General features: G+C 36.7%; 1 protein-coding gene across 2 annotated transcripts in view; it reads right to left on the bottom strand.

The window, feature by feature from the left end:
* Window positions 1-23,607, bottom strand: part of PRMT8 (protein arginine methyltransferase 8) — a 160,729-nt gene that overhangs the window by 50,262 nt on the left and 86,860 nt on the right. For both annotated transcript variants that reach the window (XM_056799128.1, XM_056799126.1), the window contains exons 3-4: window positions 22,303-22,458; window positions 12,963-13,026 (exon numbers count right to left, since the gene is read on the bottom strand). In XM_056799128.1, the coding sequence (XP_056655106.1) occupies window positions 12,963-13,026; window positions 22,303-22,458 (220 nt within the window). The remainder of the gene's footprint in view (window positions 1-12,962; window positions 13,027-22,302; window positions 22,459-23,607) is intronic.

Raw genomic sequence — 23,607 nt, 5'->3', positions numbered from 1 at the left:
TCCCCTACCAAGCATCTTCTGAACTTCCTGTCTTTTGTCTTGCTCCTGTTCCTGCTGTTTTGCATGGCACTGCTGTTCTCTAAACTCAGCATTCCATTTCCTCTGTACTTTTTCACAAGCTGTTCCCCATACCCAGAATGTTTTCCTTTCTAAATGACATCTATTAGAATCCCTTGCTTTCTTCAAAGCTAAGATCAGGTGCCACGTCTTCCTTGAAGTCTTTCCTAATCCCTCTTAGTTCTTAGAGCTTTCCTTCTCTTCAAATGATATTATGCCTATTTCACTTTGTGCATGTTGTATCCCTTGGGAAAATAGAAGTTCTTAGAGGGCAGGGGAGAAGCCATTTTCAGTTTTGTATCCCCAGCATCTAGCACAATGCCTTGTATAGAGCAAGTACTTAATGAATTTTTTTTTAATTTTGTAAATGATTTATTGAACTGAACCTTGATTAATATTCCTCTAGGGAAACTCAGATGAAAGAGTCCAACAGGTGCCCCTCTGATTCTCCTATAATAAATTAGAGGCCAATTCCATACTTTGGAGAGGGTAGATGTAGTCATTGGCTAAAATGAGATTTGGATTGGAAATGAATGTTTTTCATATCCCGGAGGGGAATTAGGGATGACATGCCTGAATTGAAGAGATCCTACATCAAGCATTCTTAACTTGAGTTCCATGGACTTGGAGAGTCCATGGATAAATTTCAGTGGGGTCCATGAACTTTGATGGAAAAATACATCCTGGGGGCAGCTGGGTGGCTCAGTGGATTGAGAGTCAGACCTAGAGACGGGAGGTCCTAGGTTCAAATCTGGCCTCAGACACTTCCCAGCTGTGTGACCCTGGGCAAGTCACTTGACCCCCATTGCCTAGCCCTTACCACTCTTCTGCCTTGGAGCCAATACACAGTATTGACTCCAAGACAGAAGGTAAGGGTTTTAAAAAAAAAAATACATCCTTATTTTCACTAGTTTCTCAGCAGAACCTAGCATTTCCTTCCATTATGAATATAAACAACCAACGTTATTCTGAGGAGGAGTCTATAGCCTTTGCCAGTCTGCCTAAAAGTTCCATGATACAGAGAGATAAGCCATACTTCTATACAAGCAGTGATGAAAGGTTGCTTGTGGCCAATTTTTGATAGACCCTAGTAACAGTTGAATAAAGAGCAAGATACTTAGAAGGAAGGTGTGTGTTAGGAAATTATCATGAAGAGTAGTTTCAATTAGAGAAGGGAATAAGAATGACTTCATGCTGAAAAATGAGAGGCTATGGAAGGAATTGAGTACAAAGGAATGTGAGCCAAACCTTAGCTGACCCACAGAGGCCGTTGCAAGCATAATTTGCTAGGAGAGAAGTAAAGAAAATGCAGGTAGCTGAGGCTTAGAGGAAACTGGATGAAGAACAAAGCTAAGTGGAGTTAACAAAACAATAAGAGACACCCTTTGAAGATGGGAATATGAGAAAACTTTCACCCAAACTGAAACCTCATTTGAACATTATAAAATTCACTGGCGGCAAGAATTGAGGAAAAGGAGTCAGGCCAAGTCAACAGGCATTTGTTGAGTGCTTCCTATGTTCCAGGCACTGTGCTAAGTGCTGGAGATGCAAAGAAAGGTAGAGACAGATTTCGACATATCTCATCCCAAACACTCAGGGGTCCTTTGGTTTTTTTGGTTGTTTGTTTGTTTTTTTTGTCATTCTGACACATAATCAACAGCATCAGAGATGTTTTGATGTCCTAAACAACCTGAGAAGCATCAAACATAACTACTGTGTCAGCTCAGGTTCCAGGATACACTCAGGTGAAGATATTAGTATTCTGGAACCAATAATGAAAGAAACTGCATAGATATTCATACTCAAGTGATGAAGTTCTTAGCCACTAATGCTCTCTGCCCAGAACAAAGAATGCTTTGGAGAAGACCTTATTGTATACAGAAGAATCTAGAGTTCATATAAAATTGGGACCAAAGTGAACAGATCCATAAATTCATTCATTGCTTGGGAAAATGGAAAAATTACACTTAGCATTGGTACAGAAAAAAAGAGAGAAATTTTATTTCTATTTTTTTACTTTAGTTCTCCCTTATCCACTTTTGTATTGTGCCAAATTATTCTTGTCACACAACTGCATTGCTTTGATTTCTTCATCAATATCATTCTTCCAGTTTGTGTCCATACCAATTAATTAATAGTTCTATCACTGAATGGATTTAAGAGGTTTCATGGCATAGTAGGAAAGGCACTAGGGTAGAGTCAGGAGGCGGATTATAGTCCTGGGTTATATTTTGGGTAACTTTAGTTATGCAAAATAATCTTAAAGCAAGCATTTTTTAATCCTTAAATTATTATATGTGTGCAGTGTCACCTCACAAATCAATCAGTCAACAAGCATTCATCGTGTGCCTATTATATGCCAGAAATGATACAAGATTCTGAAGATATAAAGGCAAAAATGCAACAGTCCTTGCTCTCAAGCAACTGATTTTCTATCAGTTTTAAAAAGCAAAGGCATATAAGTAAATATGAAATATGTGTTGTTGTTGCTGAGTTGTTTTCAATCATATTCAACAATTCATGACACCATTTGGGGTTTTCTCGGCAAAGACACTGGAATGGTTTGCCATTTCCTTCTCTAACCCCTTTTATAGATAAGGAAAATGAGGCAAACAGATGTCAAATGACTTGTCTAGGGTCACACAGCTGGTTCATTTTATGAGGCTGAATTTGAACTCTGGTCTCCTTGACTCCAGTTCCAAGACTCTGCAGGACCACCTAGCCATCTATAGTCAAGAATAATCCTAAAGTTTTATTCAGAAGAAATAAAAGTTTTGGGAGAAAGAAGTTGTTCTGCTTTGTTGAGATGTCTTTGGGACATCTAGTGGAAAATATCCCATGGGCTATTAGTGATGCAGGATTATACTCAAAATAGACTGGGGCTAGATATCTGGAAATTGTTTGCATAGAATACTTGTTTATATCATAGATGAGGAAATTGGATCTAAGAATAGGGAAATGACTTACCCAAAGTCACAAAGCTAGTAAGAAATAGAACAGGGACTAGATTCCAAGTCTTCTGACCACCTATGATGCTTTGCTTTCATCTTCTAATCAACTCAACTTAAACTTGATGCTTTGATTTCTTAATCAATATAATTCAGATATTTCTTCCAGCAAGTGTCTGTATCAATAAATTAATAGTTCTATCACTTAGCAAAGCATTGTCAATCAGCTGACTTGAAAAACTTCTCTTATATGGAGAGTATAATAAAATTATGTAGGAAAGTATAATAAAATTATACTCTGTGCTACCAAGTTGACCATTAAGGCAGGATGGTGGCAGAGGGGTAAATAGTGCCCTTCAGCTGGGAAGGTGGGGAGCTGAAGAGGGATTTGTGGCACTAAAGAGCTACCTTCTTTAGAGCTATGCCTTCAATCTGAACTTGCTCCTAGTAAAACATCAGCTCAAGGTTGCATTGAGGTCGCTGTATAGACATATTTTTATGCTACAAGGATAATGGAAGTTTGAATGATTATGACATGGCCCTCATCTGTAGACTTTAAAATATTTAATCATAGCTAAATACTTAATAGGAAACAAGAGATTCTAAATTGGGAAATTTTCTCTAAATCTTCAAGTAAACATTGAATGGTTGAGTAAAATGTTTGTGTATGTACTAGTTGGTTGGTTGGTTATTGGTTTCTTGGTTTTTTTCTGGCATTGTAGAAATCTAAGCATTATGAAAAATGGATCATTCTATTTTTTGTTAAAGGGATAGTGGTGGGGGCAGCTGGGTGGCTCAATGGATTAAGAGCCATACCCAGAGATGGGAGGTCCTGGGTTCAAGTCTGGATTCATGCACTTCCCAGCTGTGTGATCCTAGGCAAGTCATTTAACCCCCATAACCCAGCTCTTACCACTCTTCTGCCTTATCTGATTCTAAGATGGAAGATAAGGTTTTTTTAAATAAAAAATAATATAAATAAATAGATAGTGGTCAACTTTTGTAGTACAACATTATTTGAACCTCTTGTTATTGCCCCAAAGAAATCTGAAGTTACTCTGTTGTTCTACATAAGAGTTACATATCAGAGTTGACACATTGAACTTTTTTGTTTGTATGTTTTTTGTTTTAAACCTTTACCTTCCATCTTAGAAGAAGCTAGGCAAGGGGGTTAAGTGACTTGCCCAGGGTCACACAGCTTGGAAGTGTCTGAGGTCAGGTTTGAACCTAGGACCTCCCATCTCTAGACCTGACTCTCAATCCACTGAACCACCCAGTTACCCCCGGCGCACTGAAGTTTAAAACACATTTCACCTTTTAATTTCACTGCCAGAAAAGATTCTTTCCAACAACCCTCTGTCTTCATTGCTTTCCTCCTTTTCCTCTGTCATCCTAGACTACCATACAATTCAAAATGTCACCATTAGTCCTTGCAAGATTCATACTCATAATAAGATTTAAGTCCTACTTCTTAGAAAGATCCACCCATTCTCTTGCTATGAGAATTTGCCCAGCCAGGTAGGCAGAGATTATCTAAATTGCCAGATCAACAGTAGTCTCCTGACCAATTGATGATTAGTTAGATTAACGCTGAAATATTATCCATTACAGATATTCTGAACACTTGCTGTATTCACTGGAGTTATGGAGAATACCATCAAAGCACAGAAAAATAATCTAATCTGATCTCATCCACCGATCATCCATTTTTGATGCTATTTGAAATAAAAGTTGAAAGTGAGGTCATAGGATGGATTAGGAGCATATTCAGTGAGAAACAAACAGGATTGTGAATGGATACAAAGCCAAGGTCACTCTCTGGAAGGAATAGTTGAAAGAATCAGAGATGTTCAGGTTGGAAAAAAGAAGACATAAGGAACACATGGTAGGTATATTCAAATATCTGAAGATTTGTTATGTGGAAGGGAAAGTCAACATTTTCTTTGGTCGCAAAGTGCAGAATCAATATCAAAGTGTGGAAATTAAAGAGAAGAGAGAGTTGGGCTCAATAGAAATGGGAGGGGAGGAACATAGTAATTAGCATTGTCCAAAAGTAGAATGAGATGCCTCTGGAAATATGAGTTTTATTTTGCTAAAAGTATTTAAGCAAAGACTGAATGATTTCCACCTCCTGGATATAATATAAAATGGGTTTTCTCCCTTATAAAATGTCATTCTTTTTAAGACTCTTCAATATAGAATGCCCCTTGTCCCATAAGCTTGACCTCATGGAGAACAGAAGAGTTGGAGTACTTCTTTTCTACCAGAGAAGCCAGTCTTTACATATAGGGATTGTTTTACTTGTGTTCAAGTTAGAATTTTCTTGTCAGGTTGTTTAGTGGGTCTCTCGGAGAATGATCCAAGCTCTTTGTGGGATGTAGATTCAATGAACTGCTAAAGGATAGCCAAAACCCAATATGAATTTCCCTAGGGCCCAAAGTGGTAGGGGTCAGAAAAGCTTAATTCTAGTCCCAGAGCTCATACTAACTTGCTGTGCTACCATGAACAAGTCAATTCACTCTCTGGGCCTTAATCTCTTCATTTGTCAAATGAATTAGACCTCTAAAGGTCTAATTGACTATGGAAGAATAGCATTGGTCAAGATGGACAAAACTATTGGAAACTTGGAAGGCAAATGAAGGTTGTTCCAGGTTGATAGATTTTGGAAAAATCTTTAAATAAGGTACTGTAGCACTTAAAAAAAGAAGAATAACCACTGGATTTGTAATCAGAGAGGTCTTTAGTTCCTGATTCTACTGCTTAGTACCTACGTGGCCTTGGGCAAACTATGTTATTTCTCTGGTCCTTGGTCTAGTTGTCTGGAAAATGAGGGAGTTGGGAGTTGGACAGTTACTCTCAAGGGTCCTTTCAGTTCTATATTAAGTTATTTCTGACTTAGGTTTCATTCCTATCTTCTATGTCTAAATTATAATGGGCCAAGATATTCACAGAAACTTCTATATTTTTGAATTATGATATATTTTGTGTCTTACATAGAAAAATGGGAAATTAAAAATATACTCTCTGTTCCTGGATTTGCATGGAAGGATATGAGTTTTGCAGTCGTAATATTTGTCTTATTGTCCATGTATCTCTTCACAATTCATCCGAACTGTGAAAATTTTTCTTTCCTCTCTTAATATACCCCTTCTTCACCAACTACCACCTCCAACATTGCCTGTTCTAATTAAGCCCAGCAATGAATTAATCAAAGACCTCTAGAATCATCAAATTGAAGAGTAAAAGGGGACCTCTAATGCCATTTTAGTCCATTTCCTACCCCAAACATAAATCAATCTACAGCATCTAAAATAGTTACCTGGCTTCTATGGTTATTCAGTCTTCAGTGACAGAGAACTCACTATTTCATGAAACAGTCTATTCTGTTTTGGAGTAGCTCTAATTGTTAAGATGTTTTCCTTATGTTCAGATAAAATCTGCCTCCCAGGAATTTCTACATATTCTTCACTGGGATAAAACAAAGCAAATCTAATCCCTCTTTCACATGAAAACTCATAAAATTCTTAAAATCAAATATATGCCCCTTCCTCATGTTTTTTTTCTTCTCCTGGCTAAGCATCCCTACATCCTTTAAGCCAGTTACACTCTATATAATTTCCAGTTGGCTGATGTTCCTTCTAAAACATAGCACCTAGAATCAGACACAGTACTTCAGATGTGATTTGAACAGGGTCAAAATGTAATATAATTAGTACCTTCTTCACCCTGGATACTCTGCTTCTCTCAATTTAACCTAAGAATACATTCACTTTTTTGGCTGCCATAACACAATAACACATCACAACTAGAATCCAATAAAATATTATAATCTCTTTCATATGGATTATTGGTAATTGTGGTTCTTCATTTATGTAGTTGAATTTTTCTAAACCAAGTGTAAGACTTCACATTCTCTCTATTAAATTCCATCTTTTGCTTTAGCCCACCATCCTAGTTTGTTGAAATTGTTTTAGACCCCAGCTGTTTCAGGTGATATATTTCTCTAACCTCTCAACTTCATTATATTTAAAATTATATTTAATTGATTACAATTTTGGAAAAAAACAGTACCAAGGACAGGCCCCTGGGATATTCCACCAGAGAACTGGGTTGACATGGATCACTGCACTTGGATCCTGTCAGTCAATCAATCATGAACTTATCTAACTCTCCAATGCTCTGGTCTACTTATCTTTATATTGTTCATAAGCAGACCACAAGAGATTTTTGTCAAATACACTGATAAAATCCATCTATGCTGTCACCTTATTTACTAGCCTAATAACTTTGTTTAAAAAAAAACAGAAAGAAATACGTGGGATTTCATCTTACATAGGAGTTAGGTTAGCAGTATTATAAAGATCACATAGAGTCAAAATTACTCCTGAAAATCCCATATATAATTCATAAAGTACATTAGGGTATTGCTGAACAGTTTTAACTGGAAATGAACTAGGGTGTCTTTAAAGGAAGTTAGTCTATATTAGAGAACAGATGGATCTGAGATAGTTGCTATCAAAATAGTTGAATGGAAGCTTTATTTTTTCTTGACTTTGAGCTAAGCTTGATCAGGAGAGATGGGAACCAGGACTTCTATTCATATAGAAGGAAACAAAACTAGGCAAAAAAACCTAGCAGACAGGAAAACAGATGATGAGGGGAAAAATATTCTTAAAAGGGTTCACACCTAAGTGTGATTAAGTTAGAGTGTGATCACGACACTACACTTCTTCTCCATGAAGAGAGAATTCAAGGAAGTGAGAAGGAACAAAATATGGCTGACCAAGAATGGTAAGAAGGCTAACCAAAACTGTCCCTCTCATTAGCTTGCTCTCTAAACCTAAGCCTAAAAAAGAAATTTCTACTAGGTATGATGAAGAGATTATATAATTACACTCAGTCCAGCGAGAGATACTCATATGAGAGGCACATTTACTTACTGAGGAGAATGGTGAGCAAAATGGTCCATATATTAAGTTATTTCTCTCCCTCTCCCAATTCCTCTCTCTTTCTCCCCACCCCTCTCTCTCTATGTGTGTGTGTGTGTGTGTGTGTGTGTGTGTGTGTGTGTGTGTCTGTGCGCGCCTCCCCTTCCCTCCTCACTCACTTCCTTTCAGCAAGTATCATTGAATTAGTTGGGCATGATTTGTTTTTGATGAATCCATATCCTTATGATCATTGCATCCCTTTCTAAGTCTATAATGTTTGTCAGGTACCTCACAGCTTGCTTGTTATGGCCATATATATGTATAAGAAGCCATATTAAAATCATATAACCATATTCAGGTTTCTTCATGCAGATCTAGGCCTATTTGCAAATGAAGTCAGAGCCAGTATGATGAAAATGACCCCATTTTGAGTTTTCTTGGCAAAGATACTGAGGTTGTTTACCATTTCCTTATCCACATCATTTTACAGATGAGGAAAGTAAAGCAAATGGGATTAAGTGACTTGTCCAGGGACACACAGCTAGTATCTGAGGCCAAATTTGAACTCAGGAAGATAAATCTTCCAGACTCCAGACCTGACACTATCCACTGTACCACTAATTCAATTCAATGTAATGATCCAACAAACATTAACTTTGGTGGGGATAGGAATTGGACTAGATAACCTCTGAGGTACTTCAAATCCTGAAATTCCAGAACTCCATACTGGGAGGAAGATAAAAGAAACAATAGGGAGAGGATTTTACTCCGCAATTCACCTCTCCCTTGGAGAACCAAAAAGTGCTGATACTTTTGTCTTTAGAGAATCTTTAGAAAAACATGTGTGTTGCTATATAGGCATGAGAATAATGGGATTTTTCATTCAATTATTTTCTTGGGACTTTGAGTTTTGGCATTTGTGCCTTTCAAAAACATAATGAGCATTCTGTATCAAGCTAGGAAGGTTAGAAAAAAAGTCCTGTATAGCTTCCACTGAGCACAAAGATTTTTTCTAGATAACCATAATGCTTAATGCTTTGTTCTCAGTTTGTAAGTATGGCAAAGTGAGGACCAAGGGCACCCATCACTTGGAGGTTTCCATTCTGAGCATTTCATTTTTTCCATTTTTTATCTGAATGTTTTAGATCAATCCCCTCAGGATTACCCTCCCAAGGAAATGTCTATTCAGATTATGGCAAGGGTCTGGGGAGAAGAAGGGACTAAGAAGATTAGAAACCAGATTGAGTTACTAAAGGAAACTATAGAATTCTACTTCACTAAAAATTATTTCAATCAGAGTAGAATTTTCTGTCTAGGATGATAGAAGTCAGTCAGAAGTAGAGAGAGGAAGGATGGAGAACAAGTTGTATTGCCTTTTTCTGCTCTCCTTTCTAGTCTGTAAAACCAGCCATGATACTATAGGAATGTGTGACTAATCTCCATACATCAAAGTTCTTTGACTCCAATAGATCATACGCTCCCTTAACAGAGACTTTCATTTGACTTTCTTTGTATCTCTATCCCTTAGCATAATGCCTGACATTGCAGGTGCTTAATAAATGCTAACTGACTGAATTCACTTAATCTATTTTCATCAGTGATGACAGTGGAAGTGTCACATTTGTACTTTAATGAGGAAGTTGAAGTCATGAATATCATGATACTGGATGTGATTAAAGAAGTCCATGTTGGAGACAATATAATTGTAAAGGTATCTAGGCACTAATTTTCAAAATATCTCAGAGAAAAAGGTTTCAAAATAATGGGAAAGCCAATACATGGTACTTTTAACAAGTGAAGAGTACCAAGAAGATATTGCCATGTTCTAATTTTATGTTTTAATTTCTATAAAATCTTTATGAAAATTATTCAAGCACACTTCAAGGGTATCATTAATGAAAATAGAGGAAGAGAAGAGGAAGCCTTCGCAGATGGTCTTCTATAGAAAAACACATTTTCACAGTCTGAAAAATATGAAGAAATAATATTTCACTGTGTCTATTGTTAGCTTATTTTTAATCATTTGATTCATAGAACAAAATGCATTCTTAAAGGTCTTTTCCAAAAATGTTTCCTATGTTAAGAATATACTACATCTATAATAGATGCAATCACAGAGTATCAATGATATACTGAATACCAGCATTGAAAGAGACATAAGCCAGAGATATATTTGCTCACCTAATGTGTTTGTCAGTGTCATTGAAAATGTCTTGAATCAAGTGAAATTAGTAGGAATTGCCAAGGAATCATTTTTCAAATGCTTCCATTCCATTGTACTATTTCATCGGCTCTGGAAGACTATAAATCAATGAAATTCACACATAGTCTTTTGAAAAAGATTTTATCTAACAGACATTGGGAAGGTGAAGTAAATGGAAAAATGCACATTGCATTATTATGAGATATGCATTGGGTAGGTACTTTTTAATTTCTCTGGTGTGGATATTTTGCTCTCTATCTAAGCAATGAAATAGTTCCAGAAACGAATAGGAAAGTAGGTTGCATCAAGTTTAAGAAATTTTATACTGTTTTTAGTGATCCCAATCTCCTACCTTCTATAAAGACCAACTTTAAGTAATATTAATATTCTCTCAATATTTCATGAGGTGTTAAAGTCAAATAATTAAATAACTGATATCCAGGCGACTCATAATGAGTCCTCTGCCCTTGCCAGATTTATCCTTGGAAATGTAACCATCTATCACTGTTGGGACCATGTGGAAATCTATTCCAGTATGGTAGAGTCTGCCACATTTTATGTTCCATTCACATGGCCTTCAATACTGCAAGGTCACTTTTACTCCATGAAAAGACATCAAAACCACACTTTGTAGAGAGGAGAAAAAAGTAAGGATAAAGAATGCCTTCATCTACATTATGATATACCATTATCTCTGAAATGCCAAAGTCTCTGAAAAATTAAAGTTGCAACAGAAAAATGCATATAGTGTCATGAGAAAAAAGAGATAATTTATGGATATCTTCATTGGTCCTTATAGAATGTCAAGAGATCTAGGGGAAAGCCCTTTGCTCACTGAGATGGGCCCTAAGTGGAAGAAAACTTGAACAAAATTCTCACAGGTTGAGAAAGCATGTAGGGAACACTAAAAGGAAAATACACATCAGTGAGATCACAAATACATCGAAGTATCCCTCTAGAGATATTCTATATAGAATTAAGAAACTTCATTTAAGTAGAATCAAAATCACCCAAAGGATACTATAAAGACATTGTGAACTTAAATAGGTTTCTGCATATTACTATTGTGAACAGATATGAATAAAAATTATTTAGGATTAAAAGGTGTAGTTCCTGACCTGATTGTAAACTGGCTTTTTACCCATTTTCTATAAATGTGGGTGCCCCATATATGTTCTCTTTTGAAGATGCGCCCTTCCCACTAATTGTGTCTGCCTTGGTGAAAGAATGAGTTCAAACTTTATAGGGGTCATATTCTATGGTTATTATCCTATTTCATTAAATGTTTTTGCTGTGAACTGTGTCCTCTGACTGACTAGTAAAAATGAATAATTAAGTAGGAGCTCCAGTATAAGAGAGAAGATTCTGAACCCCAAGAAAATATGGAGCCTGGGATTAATTACCATGGGATAATTAACTGAGGGCCCAAAATTAAGAGGTCTCTGAACTCTGTAGATTTAGTGTATATATATAAAATAATATATTTATATAGTGCTTTAAGGTTTGCAAAGTAATTTATATATATGTGATCTCATTTTATCCTCATAACAATATGTATGTAGGGATACATATATATTATACATCCATATAGGTACATATTCATATATAATGGTTGTATTACATAAAAATACATATATCTATACAGCTAAAACCATATCTGTTCTTCTGGGGGGGGGGGTTTCTCCTCTATTTTCCTTCTCCTCAAAGTTCTTTTACAAAAGCTTCATCTTAGCATGGAAGTGACCTTGGGTTATCAGAGGCTATGTAGCCAAAGGATAACAAATATTGGCAGGTCCTAACAAGTTAAAAAGGCTTTAATTCTATGTCCTAGGTGACAGATTATGTGTATATAATTTGAAGATCAGTCTTGCAAAGATCAGAAACACTCATCACCAAAGGGATGACCATGAGGTGACAACTTTTTCTTAGCCATAGCAACTTACAAAGCCTTTTTGCTAAAGTCTGAAGGGAACATCCACACTGATGAAGTCTGAAATATCAGCATAAACATATTTATCTTGTCTCCATTTTATTTGGATGTCCTACCATTCTATCCATTCCTTCCTCTCATTAGGGCCAGAAACAAGGTCTTATTCTTTGTTTTCAGAATCTCTTAGTTTCTAGAATAACTGTCTGCACTGAGCAAAGGCTAAATCCAATTTTGTTGTTTGTCTGACTGATTGACAAAGCTTTTCCACTTGTGGAACTATGGAGTGCTTCTCCCATTCTTTTTGTCTAGTGTAGACTTTCAAGTGCTAACAGCCCATAACAACATGATTGGCAGGAAAACCTGTAGGGTGAGTTGGAAAACATCTATCCAGTGATCATGGGAACACCTGCCCCTCTCCTCCCCACAAATTCTAGGTCACTTGGTGGCCTTTCCCTTGGGAGGAAAATGGAACTTCTGGGTGTGAGGCTAGCTATTAGAAATTGGTAACATCCTATGTACTAACTATAGCCAGAGCCCTAAAGATGGTGTAAGCAAATGTAAGCTTGGACCTACTTCATGGAGAAGTAGGCACATGAATATATAAATGGCTCCCAAGATCACTCAGATGGATGTGAGAGACTTAAATATATAATCCATACTACAGGTTCAAAAATCTTCTGGAATCAAAGCTGGATCTGAAAAGGCCATCATCCTTTACCTACCATCCCAGGGAAGGACTACTGCCACTTAGTGGGGGAGGACTGAGCACTTGACCACATCACCATACCCTATGGTCAGTTGAAGGTGAAAGGTCATCATTTACAGGTAAATGACAGAACCAAATCAGGGGCACCCACTGCTTCCACATTTCCAGGGGATAGTCTGAGTTGCCTTACTGTTGTCCAAGTGGTTGGCCTTGATAATTTTCTCTGAGTAGTCAGAAATACTGGAGCATTCGATCTAAAAGGAGAGTGGGACAAAGGAGAGAGGTGTTAGATGAACTGCAAAATGTTAGAGCTGGGAGGGAGCTCATGGCTCATCTTGTACAATCCCCTCATTTTACAAATGAGGAAGTGAAGCTGAGACTCAAGGAAGTAAAGAGACTTCTCCAACACCACTGCAAATTATTGGTAGAACTAGAAAGTGATAACCTATGTACCATCTAGGTTTTAATAGGGTTAGTCATTAATGCCCAGGTCTGTGTTCAGAAAATAGCCTGAGTAACAGGATCACACCCCATTCTAGACTTAGGCCCACAGCTGTAGTCCAATTAGGCAAACTCATATTAAGGTTCTAATTGTGGTCAATTCAGGATTCCTAAATTCAAGTGTAACTAGGATCTAAAATCCATAATGTTCTGTATTCTATAATATTACCACATGACACCTTCACCCCATTTCTGTTTACCTCTCTCTCCCTGATTCCTTGCTTTTTTCTGACTGTGTGTCTCTATATCTTTCTATATCCCTCCCTGTGTCTTTATCTCTGTGTCTCTTTGTCTGTCTTTCTGTCTTTCTGTTTCTCTGTCTCTCTCCGTTTTTCTTCTGTTCATATTTCTTCTTCCTTATCTTCCCACCTAGAAGAGATTCTTATTAGCAGGAAAAGGGGAAGGTATATAAAATCTCCAATATGGTATAGGGAATTCATCTGCCAGTTTAAAATTTATTATTAAACCACTTTAAGGAACGTACAGAAAATGGAAGGAAGGTCAAGTAACTTAAGATGAATGAAAAAGCATTTTAAGGACTTGTGAGAAAATGGAATCTAAATCCCAGAATGAAAAGAAGTTGGTGAAGCTAAGGATAGAAGAAAAGGCATTTTGTTTTGTTCGTAAAGTGTGCTGTGGAAAAGAGGATTAAAGGATCATAGTGATAGTGAATGGCAGAGAAAAGGAAGAACTAAGAGCAATGTGTAGAAATCACAAAGAGATACATTTAGGCATTTAAGAAAAACTTCCTGAAAGATTTTCCTGATCCCCAAATGGGCCAAAGATCTCCTTCTCACTGGAGATTTTCAAGCAAAGGCTGAGTGACCCCATGGTTAGAGATGTGATAGAGGGCATTTATTTTCTTTCATCACTGGTTGGACTAGATGTTACTGAGATCCCTTTGAATCTGAAATTCTTTCTCTTTCCCTCTCTCCCTCCTTTCCCTCCTTCCTTCCTTCCAACTAGATCTAATATTCTCAAACTTTTTGGTCTCAGGACCCTTTTACCTTCTTTTAAATTACTGAAGACCTGAAAAAGTTTTTGCTTACACAGCTTATATCTAGTTGTGTGTTGGAACCAGTTGGAACAGAATGTTAAATATTCAATGTGAGCATTTATCCCCAGATGGCAGTTAAAATCAGGGATTGATTTATTGTTTTGTTGATTGTCTAGACCAGTGCTGTAAAAATCAAATAGAAACAGGTCACTAAAGATATGTTGCTGAATATTGATTTAAATAACCATATACTAACATTATCTATATATTGTGTTGCATTTTATTTATGTTATTAAATATTTCACAGTTACATTTTAATCTACTTCAGGATGCAATCAGAAGTAGGCCAGGTATTGTCATACAAGTGTTTGGTGCCTCTGGTCCAGACTTAAGCAAGTGATGGAGAAAGTGTTAATAATTCAGATTAAACTTAAAAGTACTGTTGTGTAAGCTTTTTTTTTCCCCCTGGAGAGCTGGTTGTTAAACATTTACCAGCATGCCCTTGGTTATATCTATCAATATATCATTTATTAGAAATAACGTTATAATCTTTTTTAAAATAACTTTTTCATTTAAAAATGTTACATATTAACATAACATGTTTATGAAAATAACCATATTTTCCAAAACAAAAAAATTAGTGAGAGTGGTATTTGTTTTGCATCTTTTTGCAAATCTCTTTAATGTCCAGCTTAATAAATGACAGCTGGATTCTTATAACTACTTCTTCAGTCAGCCAGTCATAACATATTGCTTTAGTTGAAGTAGTCAAAGAAAATCTGGCTTCTTATAGGTACTTGGGAATGGGTGGAGCATTTTAATAGGTAAATACTGTTTTAGCATTATTGTGAAAATAGTTTTGACCTTTGGATGCCCTACATTCTGTTGATCACCTTTGAGAACCATTCAAATAGATCTGCAAAATTTCTATGAATTTCTTTGTCTAGTCTCTTTTTGCCTAAGCCTCTGTCTTTTTTGGCTCTGCCCATCTTTCTTTTTTTTTTCCTTTAAGTCTCTATGCCTTTCAGCTTCTCTTTACTTTCACTCAGTTTCTCTCTATCTCAGTATCACAGTCTGTTTCTGTTTCCTCTAGCTCTGACTCCTTTCCTCTCCCCCTCTTTTAGATCCAAGAGCTCTGCAGTGAAACCCTGTATTTTCTGCCCTTTGCTGGGCACAGTCATCTTAGGAAATCTAACCAAGGAGCTGTCCAATGGTTTCTCCATTACCGTGTTCCAGCTGAGTGAGGCTAGTCCAGCTATGGTGATTTATTTGCAATCTGTTTTTCCTGTTGCTTTCCAAATAAATAGCTCCATCATATTTAGCTGGGTTTGGTGGGGAGAATCATTTAGCATCTTCTCCTATTCCATGTTCTCCCTCCCACTGACCATTATAAAATCACAGAACTACATAGGACCTCAAAGATCAGAGTTCAAAGGGAGACCTGAGGTCATTCAGTCCAACCAGGCCCTGAAAATGAAGACCTCATCCTAAAGAAGACCTCTAGCTGGACCTAACACCTAAGGCTGCCCATTCTACTTTTACATATCACTGCCTGGGAAGTTTTTCTTTGCCCTCTAACTCTGCTTCTTTGAAACTTCTTCCCATAGCTCCAAGATCAACTCTTTGGAACAATATAGAGTAAGTGGACCCATTGGGATGCAACAGTCCTTCCTATATGTGAAGGTAGCTATACAAACTCCTTCTGAATAGACTGTTTTTCATTAGGACTTCTTAACCCAATGTTCTCCTAACACAGTGACTTAAACATATTAATACTTAATAAATGCCTATTGTATTGCCCCTCTTCATACAATCTTGTATTCATTTTGTACATATTATGTTATTATTCTTATATATGCACATATTTTCTTCCCTATGGAAGCTCCTTGAGGGAAGGAAGTGTTTCACTTTTCTCTTCTTATCTCCAGCATTTAGCTAGGTGCCTGGCATGTAGTAAGTAGCTGTGGATTTATTGATTGATTGATTGATTGTATTGGGTTGTGTTGAATTGATTGGATTGATTAGAATTCTACTTCTCTTCAAAGTAAGCATCCCCAGTTCTTTCAACTAATCTCCATATGGGATAATCTTAGGGTCTTTCACCATCCAAACCACCCTTCTTTGGGTTCTCTCCAATCTATCAATGTTTTTCCTAAAAATTTGTTGCCGAAGTCTGAAGACAATATTGCAGAAATGGTGTAATCACACCTCCTCCATTTTATACTTGAGATAGTTTGTTTGTTTGTTTTTTTAACTCAAGTATAAGATTTTACAGTTGTGAACAGAAAGATAAAACCTAAGGCTCAACTTAACTCTATGAGATTTAAATTTCTTGGACTTAGTTCAAGAGTGAAGCATGCCAAGATCCTTTTAGTTTGTGACTCTATTATCCAAACTATTAGTTATCCCTCACACTTATAGGATATCTTTCAAATCTGATAAGTATGACATCTATGCCTTTTTTACAAGTCATTAATAAAAAATATTAGACATGATAGAGGCAAAGTTCTTAAGGCACTCTTCAAGAAATCTCCTTCCAAGTTGATTTTGAACTACAAATGACTAATTTTTCTTCTGCTATGTCCACTGAACTAAGTTTAAATCAAGCTATGTCAAACTCATCTCACTCATGTCTCTTCCTTCATTTCACCCACAAGAATAGCATGAGACATGTCAAATTCTTTAATATTATCTAAGTAAGATATATCTATGTTATTTATCCTTGGACTTTGGGGAAAGAAAGAAAGAAAGAAAGAAAGAAAGAAAGAAAGAAAGAAAGAAAGAAAGAAAGAAAGAAAGAAAGAAAGAAAGAAAGAAAGAAAGAAAGAAAGAAAGAAAGAAAGAAAGAAAGAAAGAAAGAAAGAAAGAAAGAAAGAAAGAAAGAAAGAAAGAAAACAAAGGAAGGAAGGAAGGAAGGAAGGAAGGAAGGAAGGAAGGAAGGAAGGAAGGAAGGAAGGAAGGAAGGAAGGAAGGAAGGAAGGAAGGAAAAAAGAAAGAGATGGAGGGAGGGTAGGAGGGAGGGAAAGGAGAATAAAGGAGGGAAGGAGATAAGTTAGTTTGATATTATTTATTATTAGTTCATGGTGATGATTCTTTTATTTTATAGGTGTTTACTAGCTCTTTAACGATGCTTTCTAGAATCTTTTATAGAATCAAAATCAAGCTCACTCACCAATAATTTGAAGACATAATGATCTTCATTGTTTTCAAAATGAGGATATTATTTGTCCTCCCCTAGTTTTAAAGTATCTCTACAATTCTCCATGATTTTTGTCAAAAAATCATTGACAGGAACTCAGCAATAACATTCACCAGTTCTTTCAGTATTTTGGCTCAATAACTTAAATTGATGAAGAGAATAACTAAATGCTCCCTTGTTATTTCTCTACCTGTTTTGTATTTCAAATTCCAATTAGCTATTTTGGTTGGAAAGGTTAGACTTAATGATCCCTTCTGAGATCATTTTCAAGCAAAAGATCTGGGTGAATATCAGACCAAGTACAAGGGAAGAATAATGCTTTTGGCTGTTTGTTTTAGTCCAAATTCTGACATCACAGGATAACTTAATCAAATAACATAATCAAGGTAAGAGGCAAACTGCTCTGTTTTCCACTAATTGTCCATTGTCTCTATCCTGCCCACCTTCAGTTCATTTTATATTATGTTATATTTTGTTTTGTTTTGTTTTGTTCAGTTCAGCAGTAGTGTTCCTGATCATATTCCCATGACTAGTTTCTCTACTCAGTCTCCATTACCTCCATCTTCTGTGTATATATATATATATATATATATATATATATATATATATATATATATATATATATCTTTGTGAAATTTAATTTGATCTATGGAGTTCTTGTGCACTCATATCAGTCTCTTAAAAATACTCTTTCCTCTTCACTGGAAGTGTTTCTCTGCATTTTCAGAATTTGATTTTGAGGGGTTCTTCTCTCTTTTGATAACTTGTAGAAATTAAGGGCATAAGAAACTAACTAACCTTTCTCTGAATCCTTTGTCATCTGCTTTCCCAAAATATAGGACATATCAGACTATGTCCAACTTTCCTCTCCTTCACTATCACAAATTCTAAGATGAAATTATCACATTTCAACAAATATCCTATCATTTCTATGCTAGCACTGAGTTTCTTTTTGTTGATGGCAAATTGGTATAGAATAGAATTTCCATTCTTAAATTCTTCCATCTTTTGGAGAATGAAATTATCACTAAGTCAAAGTAATAAATTAATATTTTCTCTGTTTCTGAGAGTGGGAAACAAAGAGAGAGACAGAGAGAGAAAGAGAAAGAATGAGGGAAAGTGCAAGAGAGAGCTCCTACAGTTTCTCCCATCCATCTATTTCCCAAATTCTTCATCCATTTTCATTCCCAAATTACTCCATCTAAGGAGGCTTATACATCTCAATGATGGTATCATTTCTCCTCCTGCCTCTATTATTATTCATTAAATGTTCCCTACAATGTTCCCCATTCTGATTATTGGTTTTCCTTAAATGAATATATCTTCTTAATATACAATGCTATTATCCTCTTCTTTCTTGTACATAGTCCAATGTTTGGAAATATAGATATTCTCTTCCAGAGTCATATTCCAGTCATAGGTTCTATCCCACCAAATTTTAACAGCATATATGACAAACTTGCCTTTTTGCCTTAGGATCTCTGACTTTTTTGTTAACCATATTTTGTGTGTTTTTCTCTAGATATCCTTTCTTGCATTTCATCTCCTGTGAATTTCATCTCTCTTGCTATTCTTTCTGCTCTGTTAGAATGTAAGGAACCTGAGGACAGCATCTGTTTCATTTTTGTCTTCGTAACTCCACCTCCTAGCGAGACTCTGGTATACCATAATCACTTAATAAATGTTTATTTATTGGTTAATTAATCTTATCTGCTTTCTATTCAGTCTAACTTTAAAAATGTATGCAGGCAATTTTCTCCTTCCCCAATACTTTTTCAGTTTAAAGTCTAAAGATATGCAAGACTTCAGACGCATACATTTTTACCAGCCCTTGTTAGGTATACTCCATCTGTGACTAGGAGTTGGTCATTTCTATATTTTAAGCTGCATTCCTGAAATATAAGTCCTATTTTTCAAATCCCATCCTTTTAGCCATCTCCCCAAATCTGCTTTTCGTCTTCTGTGGCACTTTCCTTAAATAAGCAGAAGTACTGAAAACATCACTGATGGTCTTGGGGTCTTCAATTTCTCAACCAAGACTTCATATCCTTAGCAATACTTTCTAAATTGCTTTTGGTAGTTTAATCCATGCCCATATGAATCAGTGGTAGTTTGAATCAGGTTTGAGAAGTCTTGGAAACCTTTTCCTCCTGTTCTAGATACATGGCCCCAGAGAAGAGAAATGGGCTCTCTCGTTTTTCCATCAGGTTGACAAATGGCTGTCTTAGTATTCCTCAACAGGAAGTCACTAGTCATCCCTCTACATCTCTTCATCCCTTCTCTTGATTTGATGAACTTTCGCCTGATAGCAGCACCTTTCCTTTGAGAACAAGCAGCTGTTCCCTTTCTGAACATCCAGTCCCTTCTTCTTCTTCAGTAAGTCTCATAGGTTTGCCCTAGTCAAAAGTATTTAGTGCTTCTTCTTCCTCTTTCACAATCTTCCATCCTTTATTCCTGACACAGATTACATTCTGCTCTTGAAATCATTTTTCTTCTTTGTTATTGAATAGAAAACTTTATATTAAGAAAAAGAACACATTAGTTATCTCCCTAATAAGTGGAAGGAGTGGAGAGACATTCCTTGAGCTTCACTACCTTTTCTTCTGCCTCTATGGAGTCAGAATTCAAATCCAATTTCACTAGCTGCATGACCCTGGGCAAGTCACTTAACCTCTGCTTTAGTTTTCTCAATTAAGGAACCCATGCAAGGTTGTTGTAAGGATACCATTTATAAAAAGCATCTAGCACATAGTGTCTAGCACATAGTTACTATATAAATGCTAATTCCTTTCCCCTTTTAGGAGGAGGACTTTCTTGCATCTTAAGCATAAGTAATAATTAATCGGCTATGGCAAAAACACAAACTCTACATACTCTCCGCTGGTCATTGCAAATTCTTTCCTGTTCTATATTCCTACTCGAAGCAAAATAGGTAGGGGACGGGGGAAGGGGAGAGAGGCAGTCAGGATGGAAGGAAGAAGGGAAAGAGAAGGAAAGTGATTTTAATCCTGCTTCTACTATTTACTCTGCCAGTGCTTTTGGACCAATAATATACCTGATCTCTACTCAAATCAGTTCAAGGAACGTAAAGCACCAACCATGTACAAGACATTGAGGATGCAAAGACAAATGCAGCGTAGATTTTATTCTCAAGGAGCTTACATTCTAATTGGGGAACATGTACACCAATAAGCACAATACAAAGAGGAGGCAAGTGCAAGGGAAAGGGTCAGGCAAAGCCTTATGAGATATCTGTGGAAGAAATCCATTTCACTAGAGACTACATGGTGGAGGTGGAGCCTGAGCTGGATCAGATGGGGACATGAAGCTTTTGTCAAATATCTTGAAGCTGGGAGAGACTTCAGACCACAGAGATCTATGTTGTGGGTGGGGGTCATTCATTCTGAGCAAGAAAGATAACAGGCACAGCACAGGATGGGAGAGATCAGGACAATAATGGGTCGTAAAGGATAGGGGGGCGAGGTTAAATTTATAGTGTGAAATCAAGCTGGAAAGTCAGGTCGGAATCTGCTTGTGGGGATACTTAAATGCCAGAATGAGAAATTTAAGCTTCATTCAATAGATAATAGGAGGCCACTCTTTTGGGTTTTTTTTGTTTTGTTTTGTTTTTAGTAGAGATCCTATATTACACTTTTTCTGTAAGTAATAAGTCATTTTGTTATAAACAAATATTTACTTTTATCTAATTCACAGGACATTTGGGGGACATTTTTAGAAAATCAGAGAGGTAAAAGCACTATGAGGTGAAAATAAATGTCAAAATTTTCCAGGGAAGAGAGAGAGCATCAGTGGCCTGACCTCCTAACTGCTCTGCAGAATAATCCAACACCTTGGAATGAAGCCTATCTTGTTAGAAAGAATACTAGAATTGAAATCAAGACACCAAAGTTCCTCTTTTGGTTCTGATACTTACTAACCCTGGGCCCTGGGCAACTCAATTCCTCTTTCTAAATTCCATGTTTTATATCTGTCAAATGGGGATAATGAAGCTTCTATCAAATGTCTTTTCATAGGAAATTGGGTTCACATAATAGAGAGAGTACAGGGCTGGAAGTCATATCTGAATTCAATCCTGCCTTAGATACTAAACTAACTATGCCACCCTGGGCAAGTCACTGAATTTCTTTCAGCCTCAGTTTCCTCATCTGTAAAATGGGGATAATGATAGCACTTATCTTAGAGAGATTTTGTGAAGATCAGCTGAGAAACACATGAGGCACCTTGCAAATCTCAAAATACATATAAATTCTAGCTGCTATTATTATTGTTATCTCATACCTCAAAAGATTTAGGTTTCATATTTCACAAGATTTACTATTATGCATATATGTTTATATATACAAAAATTATTTCATACCTCCTAGAACTAGAAGAGATAATCTGGCCCAAACTCTATATTTTAGATGAGGAAACTCTCCCCAAGAGGTGAAGCAATTTGCCCAATTTGTTATGCAATGAGTGAGTCAAGATTTAAATGAGTCCTTTGACTCCAAACCCAGGGCTTTTCCATTGTACCACTCAGAGATCAACCAAAAAGCTCTACAGAGATATAAGCAAATATTTCTATAGGGATTTGTCATTAGTCGGGTGATGATCACTCAACCTTTCCTACAGCTCATGACTTAATAGTTGGTTTTCTGGCTTTCTCTGAGGCATGGAAGGTATGAAGCACCAATCATTATTTTTGTGTTTGTTGGCAGGGGAGGGGTTGGCAAGGTTAAGTTGGAGATAGAGAAGAAATAATTTGGAGAAGAGAGAATATGAGGCCCATTTGCTAAAAGGCCCAAAGCAAGAAAGAAATGAGGTCCTTACCCCATACACCTTCTTGGCCCCTGCTTTAGCAGCAAACATAGAAAGGATGCCCGTGCCACTCCCAACATCCAACACCACCTTGTCCTTAAACACATGTTTATTGTGATACATGGAGTTTCTGTAGGTCAGCGTGCGCACCTCATCCTTTAGCATTTCCTGTGGCAGAAAGGAGAAGAGAGAAATCAAGTTAGGGAATCCCCCAAGCAGGAAAGAAGTAGTACAAGATTTAGAGTCAAGAATCTGAGTTCGAGTCTTGATTCTGCCATTTATTTACTACTTTTTCACATCTCTCAGCCTCAGTTTCCTCATGTGTAAAATGAAAGAATTGAATTGATGTTCTCTATGGTTCTTTCCACAAAAAAAAATGATATTATTTCCTAATCTTATAGTTCCACTCTCTTCTCCTTTTACATTGTCTCATTTGGTTATCTCATCAGGTCCTTTGACTTAAATTATCATTCTTGTGAAGATGCTTCTCTGATATACATATATAACCCTAAAAACTTTCCTGAACTGGAATCATCTTCAATCACCTCTTAGACATGTCAAAAGGGATGCCCCACAGACATAACAAACTCTAAAATTTGGAGAAGTAGACAAGTTCCAAAGTCCAAAACAGAATTCATTATCTCCCCACCCCAAACCCTCCAATCTTTTTAACTTTTCTATTACTCTCAAGGATACCACCATCCTTCCAATCATCCAGGCTTACAAATTGCAAGTGTCATTTGTGATTCCTCACCTCCATTTACTCTATATACCCAACCTGTTCCCAAATCTTCAAAACATCTTTTTTATATTCAAAACGTCTCCTGTATTCATTACCTCCTTTGTTCTCATACAGACAGCACCTTCATATAGACCCTTGTGCACCTATTTCTTAGACTATTTAGAAGACCTAATTAGTACAAGACTCCCTGCTGCAGTTCATCATCCACTCAGTGGCCAAAGTGATTTTTCCTAAAGCATAGGTTAGACCACATCATTTCTATTTTCAAAACTTGCTATTACTTCCAGGATCAAGTAAAAATCCTTCATTTGTACTGAAGGTTTTCATAGCCTGGACCTTTTCTTCCTTTCTAGTTTTCTTATGATTCTCAACCCCACCCCTCATGGACTTTAAGATCCATCCACATTAGTCTAGTCACTGTTCCTTGTATACCTGCTCTTTCTTTGTGCCTTTGAAGTGACTGTCCATGCCTCATAGCTTCCCTGGTTTCCTTTAAGACTCCACTCAAATTCCAGAAGATCTTTCCCAGAACTTTTCCCCTCCCCTCTCAAAATCCTTCTCTCTGAGACTATTCT

This window comes from Monodelphis domestica, chromosome 5, assembly GCF_027887165.1.
Source record: "Monodelphis domestica isolate mMonDom1 chromosome 5, mMonDom1.pri, whole genome shotgun sequence".
Lineage (NCBI taxonomy): Eukaryota > Metazoa > Chordata > Mammalia > Didelphimorphia > Didelphidae > Monodelphis > Monodelphis domestica.
This window is presented reverse-complemented; position numbering and strand designations above follow the sequence as displayed.